This window comes from Danio aesculapii, chromosome 4 (assembly GCF_903798145.1).
Source record: "Danio aesculapii chromosome 4, fDanAes4.1, whole genome shotgun sequence".
Lineage (NCBI taxonomy): Eukaryota > Metazoa > Chordata > Actinopteri > Cypriniformes > Danionidae > Danio > Danio aesculapii.
Window position 1 is genome coordinate 50495860 of NC_079438.1, and position 13789 is coordinate 50509648.

Here is a 13789-nt window from a genome sequence, read left to right on the forward strand (position 1 = left end):
TGTTGATATTGATGTCTCCACAGCACTCTGTTTTGGCTTTTCTCCACAGTCTTTCATGAGACGAGACTATCCAGCTCGCCCTCTGCTTTTTACCTTTAGAAACACTGTCCATTTTCTGATATCCTTTCTATTAACCTTATCCTCAGGTTAAAAAAAAGCAGTTCTTGACTTTTTCACCTTTGTGTGAATCAGTGGGCCTCGTCCTGATTTTGCAGAGTTAGACGTGTTACTGGGTCAGCATACTTCTTGTTGATCCTGCAACATTATTCCTGTTCAAAAATGTAATCCAAACCTAATCCATACCCATAACCCTAACAATAAATTATTGCTTAAATAGAATAATAGGTTAAAGGGATAGTTTACCCCAAAATGAACATTTACTCATTACTTACTCCCCCTCAAGTGGTTCCAAACCTTTTAAGTTTCTTTATTCTGTTGAAGACAAAAGAAGATATTTTGAAGAAAGCTGAAAACCTGTAACCATTGACTTCCATAGTAGGGAAGCTGATATTCTTGCATCCACAGCACTCTGTTTTGACTTTTCTCCACAGTCTTTCATGAGATGAGACTAACCGGCTCACCCTCTGCTTTTCACCTTCAGAAACACTGTTCATATTCTGATTTACTATCTAACTTTTTCCTCAGGTAAAAAAAGCAGTTCTTGTCTTTTTTGCCTTCTTTCTCCCATGATTTGATTGCCAGAGAAGCCATTTTTGGCTTTAGGAATGAAATATGGTGTTATCAAAATTCTTAATCCAGCTTTTTTTTATGCTATGTTTGTGTTTTGTGTCTGTCATGAACCTTGTCATCTTCTAAGTTCAAGTTCTGTATTAGTTTTGTGATTCCTGCACCCGTTGGGATTCATTATTTACATGCACCTTTCTCCAAATAGTTGCAATCAAGCCCAAACAAACTGCACATCTTCACTGTAGTTCTTAGTTAACCGTGTCAAGTAACTTTTAAAAATCTGATTTTCTAATTATGTTTATGCTCCCTTACTTCCTCTGTCTGTCCATCCTTTCTGTTTGTTTACCCAGAGACCTGTGCGGTGAACAACGGTGGCTGCGATCGCACTTGTAAGGACACGGCGACTGGTGTCCGCTGCAGTTGTCCCGTAGGCTTCACCCTTCAACCCGATGGCAAAACGTGCAAAGGTCAGTGTGTGTGCTGTGGATGCATGCTGTTTGTGAGACTTGTGTTTAAAGTTGCAAGGAGCATATCCTGATTTCCTGATTGTCAGGGAGCAATTTGAGATTTCCTGTATTTAGATTGCGAGCCTAGGAATAAATTGGAGTTATTAGATGAATTCTTCAGCTCGAAATGGTCAGGTATATGGGCGGATGCGTGAGGGCGTGTGATCCTAAGCCAAGACCAACTGGCTTTACATCCGTTTGTCCTGTCGTGTGGAATGACTTGATGATGGTCATGTTGTTGTTGTTGTTGCTTTGGCTGCGAAGCATTTCTCCTTCCGAAATTCCAGCTTTGACGTCAATGAGCAGGGCTTTCAAAGTTAAACTGCTGCAGAGGGATCTTGGCACGGGATGATGGTGAGTTCTCTCTAAACAAACACACTCGAGAACTCACTGACCACACCACGGTCCACGCTTTGAGATTCATCTCTTCCTGTTCTCCCTAAATCCAATGGTGGATGAATGTGTGAATCAATGAAGCTCGTCCCTAGTTAGATGTGCTACTGGGTGTTCCTGGAACATCATTTATGTTCGAAAATGTAATCCAAAGCTAATCCCTACCCCTAAACCAGAGGTGCCCGAACTTTTTCCTATAAAGGGCCAAAAAACAAACTTGATTGAGGGCTAAAGACCGAAGTTAAAGATATTACTAATTAAGGTATTACTTTAAATTTACCATGGGTAGTTTCCTAATTTATTTGCTAATATTTAAAAATATTAGTTAATGATGCAGTATCATTTTTAACATTTCATAATGAACTTATTATAGTATAAACATGAACAGTCCTATTTATAACACAATGAAGTTCAATGCTCAATACACAATAGTTGAGCTGCTCCTGCCTTTGCCTTGATTTGTTCACCGATGTCTTGTGCATCTGTCAAGTGACAGTATTTACATTTACTGATTCATTTACAACATTTAATTTTAGTTGCCTTTTTTGTAGCTCGTCAAATAAACGAAGAAACAAAAGGTTACATTCAATTTGAGATGACGTCTGTCAAAGGCATTCGCCATCATTTTCCCTCTCTTTTCAGATGGCATGCCGGGCTAAACCAAAGGTTACCATGGGCCAACTTTGGCCAGCAGGCCCTACTTTGGGCACCTCTGCCTTAAACCTAATCTTGACTGTAAATTATTGCTAACATCTGATAGTAGATTAAAGAGATAGTTTACCCCAAAATGAACATTTACTCACTATTTACACCCCCTCAAGTGGTTCCAAACCTTTTAAAGTTTCTTTATTCTGTTGAAGACAAAAGTAAACGTAATCATTGACTTCCGTATTGCACTCTCAGAAATAAAGGTACAGGAGCTGTCACTGGCACAGTACCTTTTCAAAATATACATATTTGCACCCAAAGAATCCACATTGGTTCCTCAAAGGGGCATATTAGTACCCAAATGTACCTAAAAACTACCTTTGAGTTACCATTATGAACCCTTCAGGTACAAATTTGTACCTTTTAAAAAGGTACTGCCCCAGTGACAGCTCCTGTACATTTATTTCTTACAGTGTAGGAAAAACAAATACTATGGAAGTCCATGGTTACAGGTTTTCAGCATTCTTCTGAATATCTTCTTTTGTCTTCAACACAATAAAGAAACTCGTAACTAGTGAAGGGTGAGTAAACGACAAGAGAACTTTCAGTTTTTAGTGAACAGTGTAAAAAGGGAATCAATTTGTGTTGGGATAACATGAATAAATTAAGTTATCAGTTATTGTTTTTTGAAAATTTAAGTGGATTGAACATGAAACAATCAAGTTGTCCCCAAAAAACTCAAAAAATGTGCTGTTTTAGCTCATTTTAAATAAATAGTTTGAACAAAGAACAAACGTCATATTTTAGAGTGAACTATATCTTTAATAATATTGATGTAGAAGCACATATCCCTGAATGCAAGCCTAATCTTATCATAAACTATACACCTATCCCTTAAATCAGATTGGTTGATTGGAATACTGTTCCATGATCAACATAGATGTTCATCCAGAAGCATGTTGCACTTGGTAAAATCAGGTTTGACATGAATGGGCACCTGTGGATTACTTTAGTAAAATGGCTCATAAAATTGCCAGCTTTTTTCCTATTCGGTTGGCTGGGCAATGAGGTGTGGTCATGTGACTTTTTGAAGAATAAGAGAATGTGGCACGTATGTGTGTAGGACAGCCCCGTCTGTGCCCGTGCAGCGAGACGCCTCCGCAAACCAACCGCTGTTTGATTAGTGAGGCTGTCATACAAAACCACACACACATATAAACACACACGCAGAGCGCCATCCTGAGGTTACAAGACCTTTAAAGACCTCTCCTCTCTGTTGCGTTTGACGTACTTCTTGTAGAAACAGGAAGGTTGGGCGGACATGTTGAAGTGTTTGGTTATTTTTCTTTTAATTAACCAAAAGGATTTAGTTTGCATCACAAGCAATAAGTTCGTTGGTGAAAGCGTGTATTTGAATAGGACGACTAGAGGATGATTAAAGATGAGTCAATGATACTATACAGTATAAGTTGTTGTTCAAAATGCTGCAAGAGCTTCTACCATACTCATCCTTAATCAGCCTATCAGGATTGCAATGTTTTTTAAGCCAGTTTGAAATGGTGTCCTATCCTGGACAAGCTGCTTTTTTAGCTGGTTTAGTTGGTATGACCAGCTGATAACTGGACCCTTTTAAAGGGATAGTTCACCTAAAAATGAAAATTCTGTCATCATTTACTCACCACTTGTTCAAAAGCTATTAGAGTTTCTTTCTTCTGTTGAATACAAAAGATACTTTGAAAAATGCTGGTAGTTGGGACTCATTTTCTTCCTATTTGACTTTCTTTATTCTGTTGAACACAAAATACAATGTTTTAAAGAATGCTGGAAACCTGCAACCACTGACTTCAATAGTATTTGTTTTTCCTACTATCAAAGTCAATGCAAATTTCTAACATTCTTCAAAACGTCTTCTTTTCTGTTTAACAGAACCAAAAAAAAACTTAAACAGGTTTTAAATGTTCACACTGAACTGATGATTGATAATAAAGCATGTTTGGCATGCTGTCCCGGGAGAGAGCCCTGAGCTCAGAATATCCTCGAGCCCGAGGCTGCCTCCTGTTTGAATAGCGAGAGGGGAGTTTGAGCTCAGGTAAGCCTTAACAACTCCCCTGCTTGTGAACGTGCTGAGATATAGCTGGCTAAGAGTTTGTCTTAATATGCTACTTTGGAGTAGTCAATTCACTTATAGTGTATGTCTTTGGAGGGTGGGAGGAAACCGGGGAACCCAGGGAAAACCCACGCAAGCATGGGCTGAACATGCAAACTCCGTACAGAAACGCTGACCGTTGCGGTGAGGGGTCAAACCAGTGACGTTCTTGCTGTGAGTACTAACCACTGGACTGCTATGCTGTCCTATCAGGAAAAGGGGAGGAGATTGGGTGGAAGAGGGAATTCTTCAAGACGAAGATGACTGAATTGGAAAACTCTGGTTATTTATAATGAGTCAGTATTCATCTGATTGGCACAATATGCGGAGCCGATGCAGAACCAGCCGAGCTCAATCATAAGCATGTGATCCTCTCGAAATTAGTGTATAAATAAACCGCACATAGATCAAGTTGACGCCGAGAAAATGTTGACAGAATATTTGAGCAAACTATCAGTTTAAATCCATTAAAGTCCAGAAAAAAGATAGATTATTATTAATGTTGCCATTGTGCTATAATTTGTAAATGTATACGATGTAATTACGTAGACAAATACTGTAATAACACATATTGTAAATCAACATATCACTTATCCCTCCAGTTCCAACCAGGCTGAACCGCTTTAGTGTAAATCTGATTTAAGATGGATGTTCCAACCTAGACAAACTAGTTTTCAGATGGTTTGGCTAAAGTTTATAACTGGTTAACTACTTTAAAACAAGCCATCAAACCAGGAGACCACCTAATACCAGCAAACGTGTGTAAAAATGTGTAATCTTCTTGAAGCATGCAAGCATATTGATGGTTTTAAAGCTAATCGACATCAGCTAATTGATCATTTGATGAATTCTTCACAGCTATATCATCTGTGAGGCATTGTCCATTGCATTGGTGATCCAGGCATTGTCACGGTATTCATGAGGGGTGTATTATGATAGCGTGAGGTGTTTTGTGTAAGTGTAAGATGGATGTTGGTCTGGTTTTGGCTGTGACCCGCCCTAATAATTAGGCCCGCCTGAGGATCTGCCTTCATAAATCCAGTACAAGGGCCTTAGATCTGTGTACTGACACACCATTTATCACACACACACACTCATGCACTCGCACACATACTTTTGGGTCAATTATCACAGGTGTGCTGTGCCAGTGACCGCTTATTACTGCCTGTTAGTGAACTCTGTAAAAATAGCATGTAATCAAGCTCTTTGGTAAATAAGAGCAAGGGTGCAAAAACAATGCTGAGCATCCAGATAAAGGATGTTACATTAGACTCTAGCTGTGAACGTTAGATCTGACACGCTAGACGCCTCCGTTTCATTAGGTAGCAAGTGTATGTAAGCTGTGTTTATATGGCGCATCCTTTGACCATTTATATAAACGTATGATGATCTGATGCCTCTGACTTAAATGGGATTGGCTTGAGTAAGGACACGCCCCTATTGTGTTAGCAGTGACCATTAGCAGTTATACAGAGCCCACTTAAGACACGCTTTAAAATAGTTTAGATATTTAAAATATGAATTACTACTTTTTTAAAGTAATAAGGACATGGATGTTATTTTATATTAATTTTATTATACAAATCTAAAATAATAAAAAAAACTGTATAAAATATGATGTTTTGTAAAATGAATTAACTTGTTAATTTAAAATGCACATTAATTTACATTAATGTTACTATATTAATATTAAATGATATCTTTTATATTGATAAACAGTTTTTTTATTTTATATTATTTTCATATTTACTATTATAACTATTGACTGTTGTAGCTATATTAATAATAAATAATAATATTTTATATTGACAAACATATTTATTAATTTATATATTCCTATTATATTTTTAGATATATTTTTTCATATATTATATTATATTATATTATATTATATTATATTATATTATATTATATTATATTATATTATATTATATTATATTATATTATATTATGTTATATTATATTCATTGATCTTTTAAAATGTAAATGTTTAATATTGATAAAAACATCAAAAATATATTGTTTTGTAAATTAATAAAAATACATATTTATTAATATTAATGTAACTATATTAATATTAAATAATATTTTATTTTGATAAACATATTTATTAATTTCCATTTTCATATTATATTATTTTATACTTTTATATATATTATATTATATTATATTATATTATATTATAATTAATTATTATAATTATATTCCTTTTAATATATAAATACAAAATGATCTTTAAAAATATAAATGTGAAATATATATAAAACATGCATAAATATCTTGTTTTGTAAAATTAATAAAAATACACATACATTAATATGAATGTAACCATTTTATTATTAAATAATATTATTTTATATTGACACACATATTTAATTATTTATTTATATATAATAATATATAGATATATTTAGATAATATATAAAAATAAAATTATCTAAAAAAATGTAAATGTTAAATATCGATAAAAACATTAAAAAATATTGTTTTGTAAACTTATAAAGACGCATATTAATTTATATTAATGTATTGATTTTTTATTTTTCATATTATATTATTTTCATATTATATTTATTTCCATATATTATATTATATTATATTATATTATATTATATTATATTATATTATATTATATTATATTATATTATATTATATTATATTATATTATATTATTATGTAGTTTTCATTTATCTTTTTGTTTAACATTTTTATTTAACATTAACACGGCTTAGCTTTGATTTTTTTAATATCCCATGTTATTATTTTCACACTATAATTAAAATACTGAACAAATGACTAAACATTCCACATTTAACAGTCTATTTATCTTATGTTAAGTGGGTTATACAGTCTATACAGGCAGGGCCAGATGAAAGCACAATAATGAGAGGCGTTCGGCTCTCATATGTAATCTGAATGTAAATGTTACACAGAACAGAGAAGACACAAGTGCCATTTACGTAATAACTCAGGCGACTCTGCTCTTATACCAACGTTAACCACAGACTAAACAAAAAAAGAGCATCACACAGAGATCATGCTGCTATAATTAGTACGTGCGGGCGTGTGTTAAAGTCTACAAGTGACCTTTGCTTATTTTTCCACTGTCATCTTTACTTTATTTCAATTATAATGCATGTTTTAAAAGGCCTTTTTTAAATGCAGCTTTTTTTCTCCTACACTGAGCCATAAATCTCAGTTTTAGCAGGATTTACATACACCAAAATTTTTATAACTGTATTCTGAAGTTTCTTTAGAGAAGGATTTGTTTATATTTTAGCTGATTTATTATTATAATCAATAATGATACTATATATACTTTTATTCTCCACATTAAAATGATAAATTAAATGTTATTTTTGGTCATTAATTATTTGCTAAATTATGGCATGATGAGATTCCCAAAGTCTTTTCTGTAAAATAAAATAAAATAAAATAAAATAAAATAAAATAAAATAAAATAAAATAAAATAAAATAAAATAAAATAAAATAAAATAAAATAAAATAAAATAAAATAAAATAATTAAATGAAAATATATATATAAAAAAATAAATAAAACAAAATAAAAAATAAACCTAAAATAAAATTTAAATAAAAAAATTTATAAAAATAAAATTAAATTATAAAATTAAAGTAATAAAATAAAATAAAATATAGTAAAATAAAATAAAAAAATAAATAAAAATAAAATAAATAAATTACAAATTAAATAAATAAATAAATAAATAAATAATAAAACAAAAAATAAACATAAAGTAAAATAAAATAAAATAGAGTAAAAAATAAAATAAAATAAAAATGAAATTAAAATAAAATTATAAAATAAAATTTATAAAATAAAAAATATAAAAATAAAACAGAATAAAAATGAAATATATATATATATATATATATATATATATATATATATATATATATATATATATATATATATATATATATATCAAAATAAAAAAAAAATAATGAAATAAAAAAAAAATAACATAATAAAATAAAAAATAAAAATAATAAATTAAAAAAATGTAAAAAAAAGTTTATTAAATCAAATCGGTGGTCCATTCTACAGTTCTTTGTATCCTGACTTCATCCAATGTTCATAATAATGTGCACTAAATGCATGCAAATTTGCCCATAATTAATCCTCATTTGCATTAAAACAAATCATTTGAGGTGTAATACAATAAAAAATTGCAGTTCAAAGTGTAACCAATCAGCTGTGAAAATATGGTGACAACTATTAGTTAATTTTTAAAACATTTTAATTCTAATAACACTATTATAGTAACAACATGTGTGTACTAAAATATCTAGAAATGTCTTATTTTTCCGTCAACATTGCATTATTTTTCTCTCAGTGGTCTTGTAGGGATCTGTCTCTTCTTGCCTCTCTAACATAATCATTTCAATATAAACTATTTAGGGCATGTTTAAATGGCTGAATTTGATAAAAGGCCCTTCATGGGCGATGACAGACAGCAGAGCCTGACGCTGACAGACGCTAGATAGTGAGCGAGGGAGGATAGAGAGAGTGATTGAAACGCCTGCGAACAGTTTCCAGATGTTTGATTAGAAGGTGTGTGTGTACAGTGTCATCAGGGGAAATGAATTATGGGAAGGAATAGTTTGTCTTGTGTGCATGTGTGAGTGTTTTCTCGGTCCGGGTGATGGTACTCGAGGCACGTCTCCGCTGGCCTACATACTTGCGTGCTTGGGACTGAAATGGTTTCAGAGAGTTTTGCATTAGTCATTAGTTTGATCGTAACATTTTTATAATAAGCAGAATGCATTTTAGTAAATGTAAATTTAAATATTAAACATAATTAGTCTTCTTTGAGGCAGTTAAAGGTAATTTTAATAAAAGTAACACAAATAACAATAATACAATTATTTAAATGATGATGGTGATGACGATTATAATTATTATAATAAGCAGAATAAAATAAAATTAAATAAAATAAGATTATTTTATTTGTTTATTTAAGATTATATTATTATCAAATATTATTTTTTTTTCAAATTTGCTTGCATTTTAATCACTTAATTTTTCAAAGTGTTTTTTAGATTGAAAATGTTATTTAAATATTTAGAATAGTTATCTTTATGTCAAATTAACTAGATTATAAAATACACATCTTACATAAAACTTATATATGCTTATAATAATAATAATTATGATTATTATATACAAATAAGTCATTAATGTTTTTATAATAATAATAGTATGCAAATAAATCGTTGTTATAATAAAAGAAATAATAATAGTAATAATATGCAAATAAGTCATTATTGTTGTTATAACAATAATAATAATAATAATAATAATAATAATAATAATATGCAAATAAGTCATTGTTGTTATAATAATTGTAATAATAATAATAATAATAGGCAAATAAGTCATTATAGTTGTTAAAATAATAATATTAATAATAGTATGCAAATAAGTCATTGTTGTTGTTATAATAATAATAATAATAATAATAATAATAATAATAATAATAATAATAATATGCAAATAAGTCATTATTGTTGTAATAATAATAATATCAATAATAGTTTGCAAATAAGTCATTGTTGTTGTTATAATAATAATATCAATAATGTGCCAATAAGTCATTGTTGTTAAAATAATAATAATAATAATAATAATAATAATAATAATAATAATAATAATAATAATAATAATAATAATAATAATAATAATACATTATAATAATAATAATAATAATAATAATACATTATAAATAATAATAAGAACTTATTTGCATAATATTAATACTATTATTATAAGCACTATATTAGCAAGCTAATTAGATAATTAGAAATAATAATTTGAAATATTTTATATATGGTTTATTTTTATACAAAAAAAAAAATGCTGGTAACTAAAATATAAAATATGTCCATATTTTAGGGTTGAAATAACCCAGCATTTGTAAGCACAATTGAAATGTTAAAGATTTAAATACCAAAACATGAAAGATTAATTGGCTGTCCTGCCTGCATTTAATATATATATATATATATATATATATATATATATATATATATATATATATATATATATATATATATATATATATATATATATATATATATATATATTTGCTGTTTGTATGAACTACTTACTTAAAATGAGCTGAAACAACACAGTTCTTGAATTTTTGGGGGGACAACTAGATTGTTTTATGTTCAATCCACTTAAATTTGCAAAACTAATAACTTAATTCCTTCATGTTGTCCCAACACAAACTGATTGTGTGGAACCCAGCATGTTTTTATAGTGTGTGAACAGACTATCATTCAGCAGGCCTGTTTTCTCCATCAGATCAGGGCACAGAGATTCATTCCTATTACTACGGTAATCCGCTCAATACCAGCCAAGCGGCATCACCTCGGATGACATCGGCCCCGGCGGACCCCGAAGAGTTTTAGTGTCGGGGGGCTGAAATCACGCTGGTTTTTCCTGGCGGCCCTGGACAAGCAGCGCCTGTGTTATTACATGGCAAAATCCCTTTATGAACAAAGCAAATAAAACAGGCCATTTAAATCTCCAAAAAATACACTGGCGCGCTCAACGGCGCATTTCTCAGAGATTAGCTAGCCTGAGGTGAGCAGCCTGAATACGATCGCTTTTGCTGAAAAAAACTTATTTGTAGAGGTTCACGTTTCCACAAATGCATTAATTTTAATTGCTTTTTTCTCTAAATATTTGGTGAGGCTACACACGTCCCTGCGTTTGGAGCTCGCGGGGATTTACGCAGGCCCTTTTCTTTTTCCCCAATCAGATCAAGTTAGCGAAGCACTTGTTTTAGGAGGACGATTTGGGACGCTGTGTGTCAGAAAAGACGCAGGATGGATCCCGCAGTCTTCACCCCTGCAGTTGATTATCATTTACAGATGTGAAAAATGTCCAGTGTTTGCTTAAACTCAAAGCTTATTTAGTCCCATTAAACTCCATTATGTGGAATATCATTAGCCCCCTGCCTGCGCTAAGGAGCCGCTCAAGAAACGTGTGTGTGTGTGAGTGTGTGTGTTTTAGGGAAGTGTTGAGCGCTCAATCACTGTTAAACGTTCCATTAGGTCATTTGTGCTATAATTTGTGCTATCGGCGTGATGTTAAAGCAGTTATGAAGCTGCAATTTGGATCATTAGAAATTGAAAAGGATTTTAAAATAGCTTTTTTAGTTTATATGATTTTATTTGGGGCGGCATGGTGGTGCAGTGGGCAGCACAATCGCCTCACAGCAAGAAAGTCGCTGGTTCAAGCCCAGATAATAAAGGCAATAAGCCGAAAAGAAAATGAATGAATTAATGATTTTATTTGGAAACTCTCATTTGAAATTTTCATGTGTGTGATTTAAATATTCCGTATATTCCGTATATTTTTGGCACGTCAATGCAAATTAACATAATAAAAATAATAATAATAATTTTCATTCAGCTTATTCCCTTTTTTCATCAGAGGTCGCCACAGCGGAATGAACCGCCAACTCATCCAGCATACATTTTACACAGCGGATGTCCTTCCAGTTGCAACTCAGTACTGGGAAACATCCATACACACTCATTCACACAATACACTATGGCTGATTTAGTTTATTCAGTTCACAGAACACAAGGAGAACATGCAAACTCCACACAGAAATGGCAACTGGCCCAGCCAGGACTCGAACCAGCAACCTTTTTGGACTGTTGCCACACAACTGTGTTTAAACCCCTTATAAGTTGTTTTTTGCACAATAGGTCCCCTTTAAAATGAAATTTAGCTTACTAAAAAAAAAACAGTAACCATGCAATGTGGAGATTCAAATGATTTATTATAGCAGCATGCATGTACTGTATTGGCCTGAAGTTAACACATATCCGACAGGTAGACAGGATATAAACTGTCAGAGATGATAAAGCACTTCCTCTGGGTCATGAAGACTGATTGACCTCACAGCACAGGCTCACACTTGCTTTTATCAGCCTGATGCTGTTAAGATCTGAGCTCTTAGAACAGATTTCATGATTTATTCAGAGATTAAAGAATCAGATTATATTGCTATTAATGTGTTTGGTCTTTAATCTGGAAGAAAGAAAAGATGTTCTAATTTTATAACATTTATTTGTTATATATAGTTGAAGTCAGAATTATTCGCCCCCTCTTTATTTTCCCCTAATTTCTGTTTAAGAAGATTTTTTCAACACATTTCTAAACATAATAGTTTTAATAACTCATTTCTAATAACTGATTTATTTTATCTTTGCCATGATGACAGTAAATAATATTTGACTAGATATTTTTCAAGACACTTCTATACAGCTTAAAGTGACATTTAAAGGCTTAACTAGGTTAATAAAGTTAACTAGGCAATAGGGTAATACGGTAATTAGGCAAGTTATTGTATAATGATGGTTTGTTCTGTAGACTATCGAAAAAAAATTAGCGTAAAGGGGCTAATAATATTGATCTTAAAATGTTTTTCTCTTTTCTTTACTTTTCTGGACTTTCTCCAGAAGAAAAAATATTATCAGACGTACTGTGAAAAGGGGGGCTAATAATTCTGATAGCAACTGTATATATGCAATTTTGAGTTATGTATAGGTTTGAAATAGCTTTTACAACTAGTGTTTCATATTTATGATTATGTTCATGGGTGGAGTGGTGGCTCTGTGGTTAGCACTGTCCCCCCACAGCAAGAAGGTCGCTGGTTTGAGTCCTGTTGGCATATGAAGTTTTCCCCGTGTTGGCATGGGTTTCCTCCGGGTGCTCCGGTTTCCCCCACAGTGCAAAGACATGCGGTACAGGTGAATTGGATGAACTAAATTGTCCGTAGTGTATGAGTGTAAATGTGAGAGTGTATGGGTGTTTCCTAGTACTGGGTTGCGGCTAGAATGGCATCCACTGTGTAAAACATATGCTGGAATAGTTGGCGGTTCATTCCGCCTGACCCCTAAAATAAATAAATAAGGCACTAAGCCGAAGAAAAATGAATGAATGAATGATAATGTTTATGTAGCACCGTGGTCCTGCAAGACACAAAATTTCGTTCCACTGTATGTCCACACATGTACTGTAGCAAAATGACATCAAGCTCAACTTGACTTGATTTGGTTTTCTGCATCAGATTAAATTTAAATACATAAAAAAACATATTAAATGCAATCAAAGTGTCTGCTTTAATGTACTTTAGACAGTTGTCCACTGTTTACTTCTTTTTTCCTTATCCAATACAAAGAATCATACTCAGTTAGTACGCATAAGTTTACTTATGTTTTTTATATATAATTTATGCACATCTTGCCATTTCCATTAAGCATTTTTAATGCAATATTCCAAAATGCTCATAAAAATAGATATATAAAACAGCTTATTTTTTTGTTCCTATTATGGATGTCAGTGGCTGCTTGTTTCCAACATT

General features: G+C 31.7%; 1 protein-coding gene across 2 annotated transcripts in view; it reads left to right on the top strand.

The window, feature by feature from the left end:
* The window catches only part of scube1 (signal peptide, CUB domain, EGF-like 1), a 111884-nt gene that overhangs the window by 77080 nt on the left and 21015 nt on the right, over positions 1-13789 (top strand). For both annotated transcript variants that reach the window (XM_056455996.1, XM_056455995.1), the window contains one exon: positions 1038-1154. In XM_056455996.1, coding sequence (XP_056311971.1) covers positions 1038-1154 — 117 coding nt within the window. The remainder of the gene's footprint in view (positions 1-1037; positions 1155-13789) is intronic.